General features: G+C 43.4%; 2 protein-coding genes across 5 annotated transcripts in view; one reads left to right on the forward strand and one right to left on the reverse strand.

Moving 5' to 3' along the window:
* Nucleotides 1–1,878, reverse strand: part of LOC142381810 (actin filament-associated protein 1-like 2) — a 44,216-nt gene extending 42,338 nt beyond the window's left edge. For all 4 annotated transcript variants that reach the window (XM_075467050.1, XM_075467047.1, XM_075467046.1 and 1 more), the window contains exon 1: nucleotides 1,769–1,878. In XM_075467050.1, coding sequence (XP_075323165.1) covers nucleotides 1,769–1,784 — 16 coding nt within the window. In that variant the 5' untranslated portion in view covers nucleotides 1,785–1,878. The remainder of the gene's footprint in view (nucleotides 1–1,768) is intronic.
* A 4,184-nt stretch (nucleotides 1,879–6,062) lies between these two features.
* LOC142381811 (ras-related protein Rab-14-like) lies at nucleotides 6,063–20,949 on the forward strand. The gene is made up of 8 exons (XM_075467051.1): nucleotides 6,063–6,191; nucleotides 6,613–6,671; nucleotides 10,631–10,684; nucleotides 11,652–11,829; nucleotides 13,770–13,836; nucleotides 16,917–17,004; nucleotides 17,093–17,123; nucleotides 17,268–20,949. Exons 2-8 carry the CDS (start codon nucleotides 6,620–6,622, stop codon nucleotides 17,443–17,445), a joined length of 648 nt encoding a protein of 215 aa, XP_075323166.1. The 5' UTR covers nucleotides 6,063–6,191; nucleotides 6,613–6,619; the 3' UTR covers nucleotides 17,446–20,949.
* Nucleotides 20,950–22,120: the final 1,171 nt, after the last annotated feature.

The raw sequence follows: 22,120 nt of genomic DNA on the forward strand, positions 1-22,120 counted from the left end.
GAGGTTTCTATCCAAAGAAGCTGAACCATATTCAAGCTTCTGAAGCGTCAGAAACCCCAAAATAAGCAATAAGAGCTAAATACTACTAAAAGGACTAAGAATAGTCCAAGTAGAACAGGACCAGAAGTCCAAAGTCAGTGTTAGAAGGTGTTTTCTGAAGAGATGAAGAATATTCTGTGGTTCCTCTGTCATTAGCGTTAGCAACGGGATAACCCGAGGTTTCTAAATCTGAAGAAGCTGAACCATATTCAAGCTTCTGAACCGTCAGAAACCCCAAAATAAGCATTAAGAGCTAAATACCACTAAAATAAACCCCAAAATAAGCATTAAGAGCTAAATACCACTAAAATAAACCCCAAAATAAGCATTAAGAGCTAAATACCACTAAAATAAACCCCAAAATAAGCATTAAGAACTAAATACCACTAAAATAAACCCCAAAATAAGCATTAAGAACTAAATACCACTAAAAGGACTAAGAACAGTCCAAAGTCAGTGTTAGAAGTGCTAGGAGGTGTTTTCTCAAGAGTAGAATCTTCAGAGGGACGCCCTGCTCTGATAGCATCTGGCAGCCAGCTAGATAGATAGATAGATAGATAGATAGATAGATAGATAGATAGATAGATAGATAGATAGATAGATAGATAGATACTTTATTGATCCCAGAGGAAATTCAAGAGCAAGAGTATCTCTATCGGCAGCATCAACCACTTGATTCAGGCAGCCACGGGCAGCCGAACAGTGAGTAGTGGAGGGATGTGGGACCTTTCTGTTGAGTTCTGGACCATCTGTGGGAGTTTCACTGTGCATGCTGGGAGGTAACCATGGTCTGAACCAGGAGTTGGTGGCAGACTGAGTCAGATGCATCCTGATTTTACCAACTGAGGGACAGAATTGGTCATCAATCATCACACCCAGGCTTCTGGGATGGAGGACGAATGATGGAGAGTTGATGAAAGCTCAGTTAAACGTTGGCACCAAACGTTAGCTCCAAACGTTGGCTCCAAACGTTGGCACCAAACGTTAGCTCCAAACGTTGGCTCCAAACGTTAGCTCCAAACGTTAGCTCCAAACGTTAGCTCCATACGTTAGCTCCAAACGTTAGCTCCAGACGTTAGCTCCAAACGTAGGCTCCAAACGTTGGCTCCAAACGTTAGCTCCAAACGTTAGCTCCAAACTTTAGCTAAAACTATGCAGCTGTGCTATGTGCGTCCTGCAGTGATTTATTTATGACCATGAAGAGAAAATTAAAGATTATATTAAATGCTTTGAGCCACAGAAAAGTGACTGTTTTGGTTTGGAGAAACCGTTTAAACAGTTTAAACCGTTTAAACCGTTTAAAAAGTTTAAAACTTCTGACGTATTCAGCTAAATTAATGTTTTTTTTTAATCTGAATTGAAGTCAGAATCTTGTTCGTTATCATTATTTTTGTGTGTTGAATGAAGTTTTGTCATATTGGTATTTAAACATCTTTAAAGAATCTGTTGTGTTGTTTAAAGGGAATTTTAGGCGAAAAACCTTCTATTTCCAATGTTTTCCTATGATAATTCCCATTCTTCATCACATCTTTTGTCTGAAAGCTTGAGCGTATGTGAAATTAAAACATTTAAAGCCTGTAAAATCCACCTGCGTCTGTAAGAAAGCGTTAAACAGAATGTATTTTACATGATATAAAATTAATTCAGCTCATTCTGCTTATGGTTCTGTGATTTAAAGCTGATCCTGGTTGGCTGAACTCGTGTTTCTTGTGAGAAGGTGTAACAGTACCTTTCTGTTTGTCCATGTTCGTGGTCTTAGCTCATCGTCACCGTCATATCTCAGCTGAAGAATCCGACAGAATTCCTCCCGTTTCCTCCTCACAGAACTCTGTGTGAAGCAGTTTGAGGTCTGACGGTGGAGTCTCGCCTCTTTGTGACCTCAGCACACGAGGGAGGAGAGATGGGCGGCCCGGCGGCCTCTCATTATGAAGAGAGAGGGAAAAACCAGCAGAAACAAGGCAGAGAAACCTTCAGATCGAGCACAAAGTGGACACACACGGCAGCTTTGTGACTTTCATGGTTCCTGAGTCAAAAATAGAATCGAACAAACATGAAAACTACTTTAGATTCAGTGAGAGTTACACTTCCAGAGGAGACTGATACCAGGGCTGGGCAACGATTAAAATCTAATCTAATTAATCACATGATTTCCCTGATTAATAACGATTAATCGCATTTGTACGCAAAATCCAAAAATGAATCCAAAAGTAGCGTATAGCTTTTAGCATTTAGTGTTATTTTAAATGTGCTGCCATATGAATGAAAGTGCCATAACATTTGTTGTGCAAACACACTTTTAACATCAGCATCTTTCTGTAGTTTTTATGTAGAAGCCTCGCTCCACTGTCTGTTTCCTTGAATGACTTGCTGCTATCAGTTGTGTGTTTTGCCTTTAAGTGATATTTTAGACTGGAACTACTACGCTGAGAAGACAATTCAACTTGGCAGACTTTACAGATGACTTTGGTTCTGTCGACTCCGCCGTCTGGAAGAACTTTAAAATGAAAAGTTCCGTACCCTTCTCCATGTTTGGTGGATCCGCCGATTACTTTCTTTTCCTGTTCCACAGCAGACAGCAGCAGACTTTTACAAAATAAAAGCCTGTGAGCGACAGACTTTTACAAAATAAAAGCCTGTGAGCGACAGACTTTTACAATAATAAAATAAATAATAAAACAGGGCGTAGTGGGTTGAGCAGGCGCCACATGAACAGAGGCTATTGTCCTCGTGGCTAAAGTGCTGCGTGTCGTTCCCCCTCTCTCTGCCCCCTGCTTCCTGTCTATCTGAACTTTCCTATCCATTAAAGGCACAAACCCCTCCCCCCCCAATTTTTTATTTTTAAATTAAAAAAAAAAAAAAAAAAAGCATTATATTTATCGGCGTGAAATAATCAACACGTTAGCGTGATGATAAGGAGTTAACTCGCCCAGCACTAACTGATACATATAGAATAATGCATAAACATGTTATAAAGAGATAAAAAGTGTAAAACTTAGTTTTAAAACTTAATTTTCTCTGTGATTCAGTGATTTTGTCCAAACATCCAGTGACTCACATAAAAGAGTCTCTGACATCATCTGATTCTGCATACTTTTCTTTATGATACATAATGATATGTAACATGGTTTGGTGCCTCGGCTTGGTTTCTGTTCTGTGCTCTTGTTTTGGTATTTTCTTTGAGCTTTATTCCTTACCTTCTGTTTTCAGTCCTCAGTGTCAGATTCTGTTATTCTGTTCCTCCTCATCACCCCTAGATGTCCTCAGTCATCTTGGTTTTGTTCCCTGGTCTCATTCAAACCCGTTTCCAGTTGATCCCCCACCTGTTATCACACAAACTCACACTGTACTCACCGCTCTTCTTTCACCCCTTCACTGGCTGTTCATGTCTTCATTTCCCCCGTGGTACTCAGCCAGTCTTAATTTGTTTTTTGGTCCAATTTGGACCAGTTTAGCACAAAAGTTTGTTCCTAAAAAAAGTGATCAGCACCAACTGTCTGTGGCTGAAATGGAAATAATTCAAATTATTAGTATTTGAGATTAAAACCTTAGTGTGGTGTGTGGTAGTCTGAGCTTTGTTTACCTGTGTGCTGGTGTGAGCTCTCAGGCTACTTCCTGTATGCTTTCTCATTAAGTTTGAAGAGGGTCTCTGCCTCTTATCGTAGAGCGTTTTACTCATTTTACTCTGCTCTGAACAAAGTTATAAACTTTACTGTCTGTCTGCGATCAAAGGATGTCACAGAAATTTGTGAAAAAGAGCAGAATACGTCTCTTTTTATATGTATTTCCATTAAATATTGTGTGTTGTGTGATAAAACTGAGAATGTGCAGACACGCTTGGGCCTAATCTGGGCTATTTCTTGGCTTTTTTGGCTCTATTATAGCACTGAGGACTGTTTCATGTCCCAGATGTGGCCCATAGGTCATGAGCTGGGTCTAACTTGGGTTGTGGCATGACTTGTATGGGCCAGATGTGACAAAAAAGCCCAAATTTGGGCCATGTTTGGTAGATATGTGGCGGAGCTTAGACAGCTGCATTCAACCTGTTTGGGCCAAACCATCTTCACTATCTGTGGGCACCAAAATCAGCCGATGCAACTATATGAAACAAACATCAGTTACTCAGTCAGACTTAATAAATACATAATGCGCACTAGTTTGTAGTCTAAAGCCCTTTTAGAAATAGTAATTTTGTCATTCAAGCTGCAAAACTTTAGGAACAGTTTCTGTCAGCATCAAAAGACTACATTTAAAAAGCTAATAAACTCTTGTGTGCTTGAGTACTTTAAAAATCTCAAGACCCTTCCATAAGCCTATGGAGCCCTGAGAGATATATATTTGTGTATATATTCATTTATTTATACTTATGTAATGTCCCCAGTGTCTGTCATTATTATTATTTTTATTATTATTGTTTATTTATTTATTTATTTTTCTCAATGTTCTCATCACTGTATGAACACTTTAATTCTTACTAGCATTACTACTATCATTATTACTGTTTTTCCCTTTATTTATTTATTTATTTAATTTATTGCCAGTGGTGTCAAAAGTACACACATTTGTTACTTAAGTAGAAGTATAGATACTGCAGTTTAAAAACACTTTGGTAAAAGTTGAAGTATCAACTTGACCTTTTTACTCAAGTAAAAGTGAAAAAGTATGTGCTCCAAAACCTACTTAAAGTATAAAAGTATAAAGTAACCTTTAAATAATGTTTTTTTCAAAACCCACACACAAAGGTAGATGCCACTATATGAATTGCAAGCTCAATTTGAAAACTGATTAGTTCTACATGTGGCCCAAGACAACAATCATAAAACCATTACTGTCAAAGACAAAGTCACTCAAGGAGCATGTTCTTTCTCAAACTTTATTGGAATTCAGTCCCATCAAAAAAACAAAAAAAAGTCTTACTGCCTGAAAAAATATATAACTATGCCAGTTGTTATTCCGAAAACATCAGAGGCAAGGCTAACGCCTTTGACAATTGTTAGCTGCTAACCGGGCATGTCTTGGCATGTTCCTATGCTAGCCAAGCTGCAGCAAAATATATCAATTATCAGTTCGCAGTTCGGTGGTAACAAAGAATAAGCTTATATTTTACCTCTACATGTTTTTTCAAATTGGAGGGAGAGTTCTTAAACGCCAAAATTATGTGGGTCTTGGGTGTGCAGAGTTTACATTGCACATTACATTGAGTCATTTTTGCACCTGACTATTTTGAAAAAAGATAGGGCCAAGGATGAGGAAGGTCTCTTTGGTCTCCGTCTCCATCTCCCGATACGCTCTCGCCTGTGTCCGACCTTTCAGACATTTCGCCATCTTTTTCTGAATCTTTTTCTGAATCTTTTTCTGAATCTGACATTTTGCGTGGCAGCTTCGCGTTTGCAGTTAGTTGTAGAACACCTGCTCGCTTCTGACGAATGAGAAATTAATTTGACGAATAGCCTTACCAATGAGTGTTTGCGTTATATGATTCATCCAATTACACTTGTTCTCACTAGGTGTGGATGACGCACATGACGTGAAATACATAAACATTAAACTGAAGCCAAGAGTTAAAAAAAAAAAAAAACTGAAGCCAAGAGTAACGAGGCTGTTTGTTTTGAAAATGTAAGGAATAGAAAGTACAGATACTTGTGTGAAAATGTAATGAGTAGAAGTCAGAAGTAGGCAGAAAAATAAGTAATGGAGTAAAGTATAGATACCTAAAAAGTGTACTTAAGTACAGTAACAAAGTATTTGTACTTCGTTACTTGACACCTCTGTTTATTGCATTGTTCATTTATTTAACTTTGCTATCTATGTTTTGTTTTTTTTCCCCTTCACAGCAGTATATGGGTGTTGTGGGTGGGTGGGTTCTGTTTGTTAAAAAGAAAACAAAACCAATTCAAGATATTGTATTAAAATTAATCTATACTTTTAAAAAAAAAACTCTTGCGTGGTCTTCACATTTCTTCGCCTCTTCTCCGCTCAGTGGCAGTAGAAACCCGTAAGTCTCGCGATGTTACTGTTCTCGGAGAAGAGGAAGAATCGCGGAAGAGGGGCACGGTTTCCCAACGGCTCAGCAGGCTAACCAGCTAACGGCAACAACTATCGCTTAACCGGCTGTAAAAACAAGTTTGCAGGTTGGACAGACCGTCAGACTGAAGGTAAAACAACAGAATGTATCGCCCAGCATCTCTATCTAATATTTAATTTAGCAGTTTTTTGTTGGGAGGTTACAGAAGAGGGGCTTCCTGCTGTTAGCGGTTAGCAAGGCGTAGACAGCAGCTGTCAGCCTGTTAGCTCCAGCGCTAAGCTAACAGGAGTATTTCAGGTTTCCTCAGTAAAGGAAGTCAGCTGATCCGGTTCACTACTTCTGCTAAACAGGACTACTTTCCCTCCGCATGACTGTCATGGTGCTCTGTGCCAAAGCTTAGCTCTGAGCTCAGCCCCAGCTCCGCGTTAGCCCAGTCAGCTGCCTGCTTTGGTGTCGGACGGTTCGGGTTAAAGGTGCCGCGGGACAGACCCGGTTCGGACCGTCACACAGGGTGTGGACTCACACTGTTTCCCCGTTTGTCTCCTCCACAGATTCACGATGACAGCCGCACCTTACAACTACTCCTACATCTTCAAATACATCATCATCGGTGAGTTTATTGACCACACACACACCACTCTGGGTTAGAGGTAACCGAACTTCCTGGTGTTCCGGAGTCCTTTAACTCGAGTAAAAGGCTCCTTTAAAGCTCAGCATAATAAACCGCTCCTCGTACAAGGAAATAACCAAACAGGACATTCCTAACACATATAAACAAATCACAAAACCAGTTGTAGAACAGCGACACACCCTGAGCTGAGAGAACACAGCTGCCTGAAAAGGTTCAGGTGGTTCCCCAGAAAGTTGCAGGTCCATCCGGGTGAAGTTCTGGCCTATAAGGACCGCTGGCCAGATGGACGATCACCTGCTTTCTGCTCATCTGCTGTGTGCACGTGTGCACGGGCCGCTCACCGCTGAGAGGCTGATTATCCTGGGATTCAGGCATCATATGATGCCATGACTGTGTCAGCTCCAGTGGCAGGTCCAGCTCCAGTGGCAGGTCCAGTGGCAGGTCCAGCTCCAGTGGCAGGTGGTCCAGCTCCAGTGGCAGGTGGTCCAGCTCCAGTGGCAGGTGGTCCAGCTCCAGTGGCAGGTCCAGCTCCAGTGGCAGGTCCAGCTCCAGTGGCAGGTCCAGGTCCAGTGGCAGGTCCAGGTCCAGTGGCAGGTCCAGGTCCAGTGGCAGGTCCAGGTCCAGTGGCAGGTCCAGGTCCAGAGGCAGGTCCAGTGGCAGGTCCAGCTCCAGTGGCAGGTCCAGCTCCAGTGGCAGGTCCAGCTCCAGTGGCAGGTGGTCCAGCTCCAGTGGCAGGTCCAGCTCCAGTGGCAGGTCCAGCTCCAGTGGCAGGTCCAGCTCCAGTGGCAGGTGGTCCAGCTCCAGTGGCAGGTCCAGCTCCAGTGGCAGGTCCAGCTCCAGTGGCAGGTGGTCCAGCTCCAGTGGCAGGTGGTCCAGCTCCAGTGGCAGGTGCAGCTCCAGTGGCAGGTCCAGCTCCAGTGGCAGGTCCAGCTCCAGTGGCAGGTCCAGCTCCAGTGGCAGGTCCAGCTCCAGTGGCAGGTCCAGCTCCAGAGGCAGGTGGTCCAGAGGCAGGTGGTCCAGAGGTGTCCATCTATCCAGACTCTCAGAGTGTGTCCTTTATCAGATGCCAGAATGAGCAGAGAAGCTCTGGATCAGGCCACAGAACCACAGTCTGAACACACTCTATCCCTTTAAATGCCTCAAAAGAAGTCCAAATCCACTGTTTGCCTCCTATAGTTTCAGCGGATGTGGCATGGTTTGGTGTTTTAGGTCCGTTTCACCAGAAGTGGAAGGTTAAAAACATGGATTTCACATGTTGGAAGAGCTGTTAATCAGTTTCATGCATCTTCTGACACGCTAAGGCAGAAGGAAACATTCAGCCAATGGGAGCAGAGCTCGCCGCCGTCTTTGTGAATATTCTGTTTGTGCAGGTTTGACAGGCCACGGTTTCCCTGAACCAATAGATTTAAGTCGCCTGTGAGACACTTTAGTGGTGCTTCTGTAGCAAAAACACGACCATGTGGGGCTCATTTCACACTGGAACGCTGTGATGGAGTTCCACATGAGGTGGAGAAGCCAGAACCGTCTGCTGGCCCAAAGCGAGAAAAAGGAGGAAGCGGGATGAGGGAGGGCCGCTGATCTCAGCTCAGATCTGTAGATCCACTCATGGCTGATCACTGTTTTCATCAGTCAGGGACACAATAAATGAGACCTTAATGAGAAACGATGCTTATCTAATGTATACCTGCAGGATCTGTTGTTTATTTTACAAAGAGGTGCCTTCATGCTCTCTAAAGAGAAAACACGGGCTTCTGTGCAGTTTGGGATCATTGTGTTCACCACCCTGAACCAGAGAAGGAAGATTGTAGGTGTCCATCTGAAAGCTGAAGGCTGTCAGACCAGCTCCTAGCAGCTCCATGTTCCTGGGACCACAGCTGCCAGTATTATTATAAAGTACGAGGGTCCCAGGACGGGGACCAGAGGAAATCTCCTTTGGACTACCAAGACAGAACTGGAGCTTTTTGTCTGCTCACACAGAACAAAGAACATGACGGCTAATGTGAAACATGGAGGGGCCGCTTACCTGCACCCGGCAGAGAGACCCAACTGGAAGTTTTTTGGTTTAAAAAAATCCGACGTCGACCAAACAACCATTTAATGTAAGTGTTGTCGGGCTACAGTTGTCGCTGGAGGTGGCAACACGAGCAATTTGCTCCATCACCTTAGCCGTAAGCATGTCTTAGAATATCAAGAATGCATGAAGTTAAGGTCAGCACCCGCCACATCAGCAGGTAACACGGGGGAAGCAAAAGAAAAGTCGAGCCAAATGTTAATCTACTGCAGTAATTCTGTTCTCAATCTGTAGAAAATGCTGTGAACACCTAATTATGCATGAAAAAAAATACTGTGATATGTATTTTTGGTCATACCGCCCAGCACTACATGGAGCATCCTGGATTGTTCTTGAATGGCCCCTCATGAGCCCAGATTTTTACCTGATTGAACATCTATGGAGAGACCTGCAGACTCCACTCTATTAAATATTAAATTAAAGCCCATTTTAATTAGTTTAGCTGTGCTAAATATTCAGCTGAATCAGCTGCTTTGTGTTAAACGTGGAATAAAAGATAAAGAGATTCTTCTGGAAGCGTTCCAACATATTCGCCAACTTTGAAACAACTTGACAGAACAAGGAAGGATGCAGGTGTGCGTGCACATCACTGTAACGCTCTTTTAACTGGACTTCCCACAAAGAGCATTAAACATCTGCAGCTCATCCAGAACGCTGCTGCTGGAGTTTTAACCCGGACTAAGAGATCTGAACACATCACAGCAGCTTTACAATCTTTACTCTGGCTTCCAGTCAGTCACAGAATAGATTTTAAAAGCCTGCTGATGGTTTACAATCTGTGATCTGTTCAGAGAATATAAAGCCAGCAGAGCTCTTAGATCCAAGGACTCAGGTCAGCTGGTCCAGTCCAGAGTCCAGACTAAACATGGAGAAGCAGCATTTAGCTGTTATGCTGCAAACAAGTGGAACAAACTGCCAGTGGAGATTAAACTTTCACCAAATGGAGACATTTTTAAATCCAGGTTAAAGACATTTCTGTTCTCATGTGTCTATGCAGGAAATCTGCACGATATCTTTCAACTTATCTGGACTGTTGCTGGTTTTTAAATTCATTTAAATCGTTTAATTTGTTTCTCTTTATATTCTTTTATGTGTTTTTAATGCTTCTTCCACTCCCTGCTGTAATGCTTTTATTTTATGTGAAGCACTTTGAACGGTTTTGTTCATGAAATGTGCTACTTTGGTCAAGCGCCAAAGTACATCTCTGACATGTTAGAGCCATATGAACCAACTCGGGCTCTGAGAACCTCAGGGAGGGGTCTCCTGCTGGTGCCCAGAGTCAGGACTAAACAAGGTGAGGCTGCGTTTCAGTTTTATGCCCCTAAAATCTGGAACAGTCTTCCAGAAGATGTGAGACAGGCCTCAACTCTGACAATGTTTAAATCCAGGCTGAAAACAGTTCTATTTAGCTGTGCATATGACACCTGAAAGTATTTTATCTGCACTCTTCACTTTTTAATTAATTAATGATTATTTTAATGGGTCTTAAATTTCTTTCTTTTTTAATTTCTTTCTTTTAGTTTTTTTTATTCCTTTTTAATAATTTTATTGCCTTCTTGTGATTTTATGTAGCTGTAAAGCACTTTGAATTGCCCTGTGTATGAATTGTGCTCTATAAATAAAATTGCCTTGCCTTGCCTTGCCTTGCCTAATAAAGTTGACTTTGACATCTGGAGCGTTGTCTGCGCCCTCAGGTGTCTGACCAATCAGCTCCCTGCTGCCATCTTTACATCTAATGCTGCTTTAACCGTTTATTTTCCCTGTGAACTGAGGAGCTTCGTGTTTTTTCAGGAGCTTTTCTGGTTAATAATCCTTTGGCAGTTCACAGAGTAGAAAGGTGTCACCTGTGCTGCGTTTGTGTCTGCAGGTGATATGGGCGTCGGGAAGTCCTGTCTGCTGCACCAGTTCACAGAGAAGAAGTGTGAGTCCTCCTTCTTCCTCCTCGTCTCGCCACTCTGAGAAAATGAATGAAGCAGATTTTATTCTGAGGGAATAGCTTGGTTTCTCGTGACGTAACAGTGCTGCATCGCAAACACGTGAAATTCAGATGGATGTCAGGAAGTGAAGTCTGCCCATAGAACTGCTGTGTAAAAAAAAATCTGTTTTTTTTTTAGAATACCAAAGGTTGTCGTACACAAAGGCGAGAAATGTAAAGAGCTAACAGAAGGTTAACAGGTTTCGTTTGCTCTCTGAGAGTGGTTTACCTTGAAACATAAACGACTGTCAGGCTAACGTCGTCGTTAAGATGCGTTGCTATGGTTACATTACATGTATAGCCGGGTTACTGCTTGCATCTTAACACATAAAATAATATAACAACAATATAACTCACCCTGGCGAAGACCAAACAACATCCGTCGTGGAGCCGTTTAGTACCAAGGTTGTGGACCCATCCGCTTACAAAAAAATTGTACGCCTCCATACTTTTGTAGGCCTTCATTTGTTGTTTTGTTTAGTATGATGTTTGAAGGACCAGATAGTTGGTTATGTCCACAGTTTCGATGGTCGGCAAATCCTTATATTCTGCAGAATTCACTCATCTTCATGAGGTACGGGTCCCGCCCAACATATTTACTCACTAATTGTTTGTTTCGTATTCTAGAAACTGGCTCTGAATCTCTACAATACGGACTCTCTGGAACGGTTTCCTCCATAGACGTAGTCGCCATATTTACTTCCTGACAACCATCTGAAAACCGCGCCCCTCTTACGACCACGTGACTGAAACCAAGCTATTAGTTTAGAAAGTAAAACGACTACTGTTGCTTTGTTTGTTCAGCCTGGAGTCTGTTGTTTAATTGAGCTATAACAGATGAGTTTATCAGCGTTCCTGCCCGTCCTCCATCTTTCTGTTGGCGCTCACATTCGTCCTCGTGTGTGTTTCGCAGTCATGGCGGACTGTCCTCACACCATCGGGGTGGAGTTCGGGACGAGGATCATGGAGGTCCACGGCCAGAAGGTGAAGCTGCAGATCTGGGACACGGCCGGTCAGGAGCGGTTCAGGGCCGTCACCAGGTCCTACTACAGGGGGGCCGCCGGGGCCCTAATGGTCTATGACATCACCAGGTACTGCACCAGGAGGGGTGGAGGCTCTGTTCTGAAGTAAAAGTACCAACAGCGCACTGTAAAATGAGACTTTTAAACCATTTTTATCTTAAAAGTATCATGTTTGAACATGTATTTTAGTTTAGCAGTGTAGCTAACATCATTAAACAGTTGTACTGGGAGACCTCCATCTTTATCAGAAACATGCCGATAATGTAACGTTAGCACACCGAGAGTGAGGAGAGGACCGGTGTTGTGTTGGAAACGCACCTTATCCACACAGCTGCAGGTTGATGAGTTACAGAGCGGAACCGTTCAGCTAGAAAGCTTCAGCTAACAAAGTAATGTGGGAAAAATAATGTTCATCTTTCAGAAAGTAACAGCAATAACTCCTTAGAAGTTGGTGTACGTCACCTTCATTAGCTAAGCTGTTAGCGTTAGCTGCTGCTAAAGGAACAGCAATAACTCCTTAGAAGTTGGTGTACGTCACCTTCATTAGCTAAGCTGTTAGTGTTAGCTGCTGCTAAAGGAACAGCAATAACTCCTTAGAAGCTGGTGTACGTCACCTTCATTAGCTAAGCTGTTAGCGTTAGCTGCTGCTAAAGGAGAAAATAACAGCAATAAGTCCTTAAAGTTGGTGTACGTCACTTTCATTAGCTAAGCTGTTAGCGTTAGCTGCTGCTAAAGGAACAGCAATAACTCCTTAGAAGCTGGTGTACGTCACCTTCATTAGCTAAGCTGTTAGCGTTAGCTGCTGCTAAAGGAGAAAATAACAGCAATAACTCCTTAAAGTTGGTGTACGTCACTTTCATTAGCTAAGCTGTTAGCGTTAGCTGCTGCTAAAGGAACAGCAATAACTCCTTAGAAGCTGGTGTACGTCACCTTCGTTAGCTAAGCTGTTAGCGTTAGCTGCTGCTAAAGGAGAAAATAACAGCAATAACTCCTGATGCTGCGTGTACACCAAGAGCGACCTACGCTACCTGGTAGCTGGAGAAGCTTCGCTTGAGAATTTGCTCTGCTAGCTTTGGTGCTTGTGACGTCACATTTAGAATGTTCAATTTTTAAAGGCCCCGCGGCTGTGCAGCACCCCCGCGGAAAAAAACATGAGGAAAGTGAGGGCAGGGACACGAATAAACGTGTTGTTATTTACAATTTGTTATACAAGATATACATCACGTTACAAATTATGTAAAACTACATTAGGTACATCTGAGAAGAGCAGGAATAGCAGAGGCAGCTGTGAAAATAAACTAAATTCGAAATAAAATCCGAAATAAAACTTAATTGCAGTGAGAAAGGTATGCGTGGGGTTACTACACTATTGTATTGAAGCACTCGATACGGCAATTGCAACAGTCTCAGGATTAAACTACTATTGTTTGGATAGGAACTAAAGTTTACACGTCTGTTTCCGCGAACCCCGCGGATTGTCGGCCCCTACAATCTGTGGATTGTCATTGGTTTTCGCCGAAACGCGTCATAGCTCATTACCATAATGTTAGCTTGAGTTTAATCGCTTGAATCCGCTCTGGTAGCCCAGTTAGCTCACCCTCCATAGAGAAATAATGATTTCCGGCGCTCAGGTAGCGTAGGTCGCTCTTGGTGTACACGCAGCATTAGAAGTTGGTGTGCGTCATCTTCATTAGCTAAGCTGTTAGCGTTAGCTGCTGCTAAAGGAGAAAATAACTCAATAAAAACACCACGAGGAGTTATTTTTCAGATGTTTCCATTTCCCTGCTCTGAAGTTCAGGCTCTGACATTGAAAAAAACAAACAGGTTTTATGCGGTTTTGCCTCCCGGAGGCATCCTGTGATGTAATGAAACCTGTTTATACCTACTAATCGGGACCAAACTCTCCTCAGACATCCACAGTCTTCTCTCATTTAACCCTGACAACCATCAGGAAAACCTTTTCCTGAGAGGAGATCTCTGTAGCCTCACCTTTCACCCTTTGTGTTCAGGAGAAGCACCTACAACCACCTGAGCAGCTGGTTAACAGACGCCAGGAACCTGACCAACCCCAACACGGTGAGTGCTCACACATCTGTTACAGATTAACAGGATCTTACCCAAACTGACTCAGTGGGGTCACATGGCACTGAAAGGATCGGATTATTGGCTAAATTACAATCAGACTGAGTTATTAAGTGCATGTAGACACCTTAATCTGATAAGAAATTGGATCGGATTGGATTAAGACCCCTACTGGGTCAGGAGGTCACTGATGTATTCTGGTCCTTTGGACCATTCAGAGCTTTATAGAGCAGCATCAGAACTTTAAAGTCTATCCTCCGATGGACAGGCAGCCGGTGTAAAGACCTCAGAGCTGGACTGATGGGGTCCAGTTCTTTGGTCTCAGTGAGGACTCGAGCAGCAGAGTTCTGAATGAGCTGCAGTCGTCTAACTGACTTTTTAGGTAGACCTGTAAAGATGTTGTTACAGTAATCAAGCCTACTGAAGATGGATGCATGGATAGGGATGGGAATCGAAAACCGGTTCTTGTTGAGAACCGGTTTTCTGTGTTTCAGTTCCTTGGAATCGTTTGGCGATTTTGCAAACGATTCCCTTATCGATTCCAGTGGGCGCGAATGACGTCACCACGCAGCGTTGCGTGGCGAGTCCAGCGCAGCCAGCAGCCAACAGTAAACATGGCGCCCAAGCGGTACAAACGCTCGATAGTTTGGTTACACATCCCTAAAAAAGACGACAACAGGGCAACTTGCAAAGTGAATATTTCACCAAAGGGAGGAAATACTACCAACATGCAATAACTATGGATGAATGTCGCGTTTTTGATCCGCTCCGAACTAACGTTGGTGAATCTGAACCCAGCAATGTTAGCAACATTAGCATGTCCTCGGTTAACACTGCAGGTAACTAACTAACATTTCTCCAAATGAGAATCGATAAGGGAACCGATGAAGAACTGAATCGTTAAGCAGAATCGAAAATGGCAGCTCGTTCATGCTCGCACTATTTTCTTAGCGGTGGCGGAGTAATATCAACGAACATCCAGTACAAAATGTCAAATAAAACACGACAGAAGCAACTTTTCACCACGAAATTTGATATGGATTACCAGTGCACACCAGTAACCACTCCGGTGAGTTGATTATTTTGAAAATGGACGTTTATTGTGCTTTTACGGACCTTTTTGGACATGCACATGACTTGCCATTCTGAAGCAGGTTGAGAAGAGTCAAAATTAGGCAAATACCGGAGACAGCAGTAAACATCAAAAAAGCGGTGAGGGGGGTTCTAAAACATTGCAGACGACTCAGAAAAGAGGCTTAATGTTGAAAATACCGGAGTTCTCCTTTAAGGTGATAGTAGGCTGACTTTGTTTATTGCCCTAATGTGTTTTTCCAAGTTTAGGTCTGAGTCCATCACTACACCCAGATTTCTGGCCTGGTTGGTAGTTTCTAGGTGTATAGATTGAAGCTCTTTGGTGACCTGTAATCGTTTCCTTTTGGCTCTAAAGACAACTACCTCAGTTTTGTTTTTGTTTAGCTGGAGAAAGTTGTGGCACATCCAGTCATTAATCTCCTCAATGCATTTACCAAGAGCCTGTACAGGGCCTCAGTCTCCTGGTGACATTGTAATGTATATCTGTGTGTCATCTGCATAGCTATGGTAGTTTGTTTTTTTTTGTTTTTTTATAATCTGTGCCAGTGGGAGCATGTAGATGTTAAACAGAAGAGGTCCCAGGATGGAACCTTGGGGAACTCCACATGTGATTGTTGTCTGCTCAGATGTAAAGTTACCTGTTGACACAAAGTACTTCCTGTTCTCTAAGTATGTTTTGAACCAGTTTAGTACAGTTCCGGAAAAATGCAGAGGGACGTAGCGTCATCTTGCTCTGCGTTCTCCATCTTTCTCCAATGCCTGAGTTTGTTGTTGTTGTTGTTGGTGGTGAAGAGGTCAACAGGAAGTGGCTCTATTAGCAACAGCTGGAATGGGTACAGCGCCACCTATCATACCGGGGTATGACACGCTTTGTGCCTCTGATCCCATTCATTCACCGCCATATATCCAAGGAGAATTACCCTCGCTCAGCTCATTCTGATTGTAATTTAGCCAATAATCTGATCCTTTCAGAGCCATGTGACCAGAGGTGGGTAAAGTACCCAGAAATTGTCCTCAACTAAAAGTACTGTTACTTCAGAATAATATGACTCAAGTAAAAAGTAGTCATCCAAATAATTACTTGAGTAAGAGTAAAAAAGTGCTGTTGGTGAAAAAACTACTCAAGTACTGAGTAACTGTTGAGTAACGTCTGATTTATTATTTAACACAAGCATTCAATCAGACAGACAAAAATACTAAATAATCATCTTTACGCCAATTAGAGTTCATCCAATTGATAAAATAAATTCAAATGAATGAATTAATTACAAAATAGCTTAAATTTAAAATAATCCAGGTAAATTAAATTACTTTGATAAAAAATAAAAGAGACTTAGGAAATGTTTAAAACATATGTAACCCATATGTAACCTAAAAAACAAACATTCACCTATCCATGGGGGGAAAAACGAGTTTAGGAAACTTAGCGCTACATGTTTCCTCAAGTTAGATGTTGAGTTTCTGCTGAAATGTGCGTTTGTTTTGGTTGACACAGAAGACACATAATGTAGCTGCTGTTTCTCACTCTTTGTAAGGTAAACATGCTTTCAGTATGAGGCCTCGTCTGCGTCTTCATTTCCCACCGTTGGTTCTGACATTTTTCATCTGTTTCTTTGTTTGTTTGCTACGACTGCTAATGCTAAAGCTAACCCGTCCCGCCGCTGAGATCGAGTACGGTCACGTGACCAGACTGCACGGCTGCGTCTGATTGGTGGAACACAGTCAGGTGGTAGAGCCTTTGGCGGAAGTCTCTCTCTCTGTCAGAATAAAACATTAAAATGAGGCGTACGCGGGGGATAAAAATAATGAGGCGTAGAATACCAAAGAGGTAAGAAGAAAAGTAACCAGCTCATTGTAGCCTAATGTAGCGGAGTAAGAGGACAGTTTCTGCTGCACACATCTACTCAAGGAAAAGTAAAGAGTATAGAGATTTAAAACTACTCCTAGAAGTATAATGTTTTCAAAAACTTTCTGTGGTGCAGGTGATCATTCTGATTGGAAACAAGGCAGATCTGGAGGCTCAGAGAGACGTCACGTACGAGGAGGCTAAACAGTTTGCTGAGGAGAACGGTGAGAAGAAAGATTTGATTAAATGCGAGCTGTCAGAAATCCGGTGTCACGCTGACTGTTTGTTTCTTTACTTCCTGCCGTTGATCAGGTTTGCTGTTCCTAGAAGCCAGCGCCAAGACGTAAGTACCCACGTGTTCACCACACAGCAGGCTGATCGGGCGGGGGGGGAATGTTCTGATTCAGCACCAGGCAGCATTAATGTGGGCTTTCTGGGGTCTTTGCATCCCGTTTCTTTACCGTTTTGTTTCTCTGACCTCCTTCAGAGGGGAAAATGTGGAAGAGGCCTTTCTGGAAGCAGCAAAGAGAATCTACCAGAACATCCAAGATGGCAGCCTGGACCTGAACGCTGCAGAATCAGGAGTCCAGCACAAACCGTCGGCGTCGCAGGGAGGCCGCCTCAACGCCGACAGCCAGCCGGCTAAAGAGGGCTGCAGCTGTTAACCGCAGACAGGAACCACAGACCATCGGACGGGCCGACAGGTGGACAGAGACGGACCACCTTCACCAAGCTAAGCTGGATCACATCTGACACCGGCACAGTCCAAACACCCACAACAAGAGTCGTCCAATCCAGTATTCAACCAGTTTTTGGCTAAACGCTGTAAAGAATCTGCTCAAAATGTAAACCAAAAGTAGGACTGTCCCCTCCTGGGCCGACACAGAACTGTCCGATCATCAACTTTCAAACGGCAAGACTCCTAACTGAAGCACGTCCAAACTAACCTGCCCCAAGGTGCCCCCAAGGTGCCCCCAAGGTGCCCCCAATCTGGACCCAATCTGGACCCAATCTGCACCAACCGAGACCCAATCTGCATCCAATCTGCATCCAATCTGCCCCCAATCTGGACCCAATCTGGACCCAATCTGGACCCAATCTGGACCCAATCTGGACCCAATCTGGACCCAATCTGGACCCAATCTGGACCCAATCTGCCCCCAATCTGCATCCAATCTGCCCCCAATCTGAACCAATCGAGACCCAATCGAGACCCAATCGAGACCCAATCGAGACCCAATCTGCCCCCAATCTGCCCCCAATCTGCCCCCAATCTGCCTTCAGAACAGGTCGACCAGGACTCGGGACTCGGTCCAGCTCTTCAAATATGAACCAATGAATGAAGAAGATGCACAGTCATACAAACCTGCTGATCTTAAACTGGATTTTATTTAGCTTACATTCAGGTCCAATGAAAGCATCGGTTAGTTTGGGTTAGTGGCTCAGATCTGGAAGCTGATTGGACCAGCTGAGAGTAGCTTCAGTCCACATCACGTAGACCTTTCTCAGCCCATAAACCAGCACCGGATTCAGGAGAAGCTGCTCCAGTTTGACGCCCAAATCTAAAAACCAATCAAAACTCTGAATCTGGACGTTTCTACGGACAGATTCAGAGCTATAAATCCAGATCATTTACTCTCCGACGTGGACATTTAAAACAACGTTTACGTCTCCTACGCCAGAATAAATCACGTTACTTGTCGTTCAGTCTTTAGAAACTTTCTTAAATAATCATAAATTGTAACAAAGCCTGGTTTGAAGTCATGTGGAAACTCATTTTCTGCCCAGAAGTATTCAAGCCGATTTCTGCCCCAACAAACTGCTCCTCGAGGCTCCTGTCGATGATTTATTGGAGTCTGAGCGGATCCGAGGTGTCGTTCTGCCGTCGCTGACGTGGACTCGAGTCGTTTGAACGCGATGCATTTTAAACGACTCTCCGCTGTTCTCACACCGGATCACTTTAGCCATCGAACGTGGCCCCACCTGAGCTCTAAACGGTGTTCAGAACAACACATCAACACATTCTGACTGTCCCTGCAGCCCAGTTAGCAGGCGCTGCTTCACCACTGTAGCATTTTCCAGCTTTTTCTTTGTTTTCTTTTGGACATAAACCTCCATCCGAGTCCGAATGTGTCCGTTTGGTCTCGTGTTAACGGCCTAAAGAGTAGCAGCTGTTTGTTTAAAGTGACAGAAGAGAGAGTTTAGTCCATCCGTGAGATTAAAACCTTCCAAAGAATGTGTGGTGACACATCTATGAATCTATGAATCCACATCCTGGAGTCTGACTCGTACACTAAGGTCAGATGTTGTTTTAATTGGAGATTAACGCCCGGCTTTGCTTTAAAAGAACAGCGTGTAACACTTACTGACATCTGGTGGTCAGGTTGGACTTGGCAGCCATCTTTTGTGCCATCCATCCCTGATCTGGTATCATATTCCTTCCATATCTGTGGGCTGTTTTTACCCGGGATGCAGAAAACAAATGGCTCCCTGAAGACTTTCATCCTTTTATTGGTGACTTCCATCAGTGTTTATTCTTCTGCTTTCATCTGTCCTGAGTTTGCTTTCACTTCCTCCTTCTTCGCCGCCCTCTGAACAGCATTCTTCTTCTTCTTCTGTTGTGCCTTTATGGTGGTCAATGGTCTTAATCACTGCTGCACACTGTGTGATCAGATCCCGGAGAGTCGGTTTCATTCCAGGCAGAAGGACAGAAAACCTCTCTGATAGTTTGGATCAGAGGTACCAAACAGGGTTTCTGACTCGGAGAAGCTGTATTCTGAATCCAGAATGAGTTTTTCCTTTTTAAATGAGGGCAAACCAAATGACCTGACCCTCCTCAGCTTTAACTGAGCCAGAATCTATCGTTCTGAGACGGGTATCGATCCCTCTGAGGAGACGGGAAGCAGCCGGTCTCCGGTGGACCTTCAGCCAATCACAAGTTCAGGAGATATTTGACTAATTTCTTCTATTTTTCACTTTTTAACCAGATATAATTCATCGTAAAGGAAGTAAAAGGTTATTAATGGCTTCCTTTTCAATGCTACGATGGAAATATTCTTTATTTTAACTCTGGTTTCTGGCTCATTGCATAACAGACACTACGGCGAACATTAAGTGTAGAAATGCCACCATCGAACATTTAGAATCTGGAACAAGTAAAAAAAACCAAAAAAACAGTCAAACCGTCCCAAAGTGCTTTAAGGTTTCCTCTCCTGTGAGCTAACCGGGCCGGTTCTGATAGCAGATGTAGCTCCTAATGCTGCTAATATTCCACTTTTTAAAGCTTTTAAGGGGAGTTTTATCTCTTAAAGCTAAAGAAGAACCAAACCGATTGAAAAATGAATTTAAAAAATGCGTCTTTTTGCACCCGATGATCTTCTTCTTCTGCTTCTCTGTAATCAGTCTGTGTCACATTTACACTAAATAAACCTTCTGTAAGGAGACGGGACGGACTTTAGCCGGCTGCGGTGGGTTCTCGTTGGGTTCTGCTCTGAGGCCACGTGTACATATCCAGTAAAAACTTCAGATATTCTCAGAGGATCTGAACAGAATCTGCTTTCTGAGAGTGGTCGGTGTCTGTCCTCTGATTGGTGGACAGCGGCGCTCTTTAACTCTGACGCTCGGATCGTTGGCTTCCTCCATGGAAACGACACCAAACGCGTCTCGTTTCCTTTTTTAAAATCACTTTGGCTCTGAAAAAGATTCCCGGCAGAAAGAATTGGTCGACGCTTTTAAAAGCCGGCCGCTGACGGTTTGAAGGGACCAAAGAGTCGGAGAGGTCGGCGGGGAGTTGCTGCATTCCTTAAAGAGAAACTTCCAGCTCTGTTGGGGCCGTCGCCTTAAGCTTCGCTCACCAAAGGAAAACATAAGCATGTGATCCACACGAATATTCCTACGCTAGTTAAACCCCTCCTCACCTGGAGAAAGGTGGGAGGGGAACCAATGCCACACTTGAGTTCCGGAGCGTTTCCTTTGAAGATCCAGTTTAATCCCTGCTCGCTGGCTGTAACATGCTCTGTTTTTCTGTACTTTACGCTAAAGCATCAGACAAGCTTTTTAAGATTCTTTGACTATTTATATTATGAAACTGTAATGATTTTCTTCAGCTGAAACTTTCATTGTACAACCATGAGAACTCAGTTATTTGTAAATAAAGTATATATACTGTACTGCTTTGATTCTGCATCAAGTTTGTTTGAAGAGGGGCTGGATTTTGTGTTAAAGGTGTGATATTGTGTATGTTGTGATAAGTAATCAAATCAAAATTTATTTATACAGCACATTTCATGTACAAACAGTTCAAAGTGCTTCACATAAAATAAAAGCATTGCAGCAGGGAGTGGAAGAAGCATTAAAAATACATAAAAGAATATAAAGAGAAGCAAATAAAATCATTTAAATGAATTTAAAAACCAGCAACAGTCCAGATAAGTTAAAAGATATTTCATGCATAGACACATGAGAACAGAAATGTCTTTAACCTGGATTTAAAAATGTCTCCATTTGGTGAAAGTTTCATCTCCACTGGCAGTTTGTTCCACTTGTTTGCAGCATAACAGCTAAATGCTGCTTCTCCATGTTTAGTCTGGACTCTGGACTGGACCAGCTGACCTGAGTCCTTGGATCTAAGAGCTCTGCTGGCTTTATATTCTCTGAACACATCACAGATGGAAACCATCAGCAGGCTTTTAAAATCTATTCTGTGACTGACTGGAAGCCAGTCAGGGAGGTGATGCCACCAGCGTGCGCATACGTCAGGACGTGTGGCGTACGTGCCTGGATTATGCTCGGTCAGCGGTAGCAACTCCTGTGGGTAATAAACCAGCTCTTTACCAACAAGACGGTTTGGTTCCTCCTTTTATTATCATCGACACATGACATGGTGTCAGAAGTGGCCGACTTCACGCTCACAAAATAAGGCGTGGCGAAGCTCGGACCTCCGGAATCTTTTGACTTCACTCGCCCGGCGGAATGGCCAATGTCGCGCCGGCGCTTCGACCGGCGTCGAAGTTGAACAGAGATGGCGGGGAAGTTCAAGTCAACACGATGACGGCGTGGCGGAAAGAGACAGACGGGAGTTGAACTACGACATGGTGATAGCCAAATTCTCCGACCATTTTGTGCCCATGAGGAACGTGATCCATGAGAGCATGTTTTCACAAGAGAGAGCAGAAGCCCGGTGAGTCGGTTGAGGCTTTTGTGAGGAGTTTATACGAACTGGCACAGTTATGTGAGTTTGGGCGGACTAAAGATGAGCAAATCGGAGACAGAATTGTAATTGGCATTTCTGACAACGATGTATCACAGAAGTTACAGCTAGAGCCTGAACTCTCCCTTGAA

This window comes from Odontesthes bonariensis, chromosome 6, assembly GCF_027942865.1.
Source record: "Odontesthes bonariensis isolate fOdoBon6 chromosome 6, fOdoBon6.hap1, whole genome shotgun sequence".
Lineage (NCBI taxonomy): Eukaryota > Metazoa > Chordata > Actinopteri > Atheriniformes > Atherinopsidae > Odontesthes > Odontesthes bonariensis.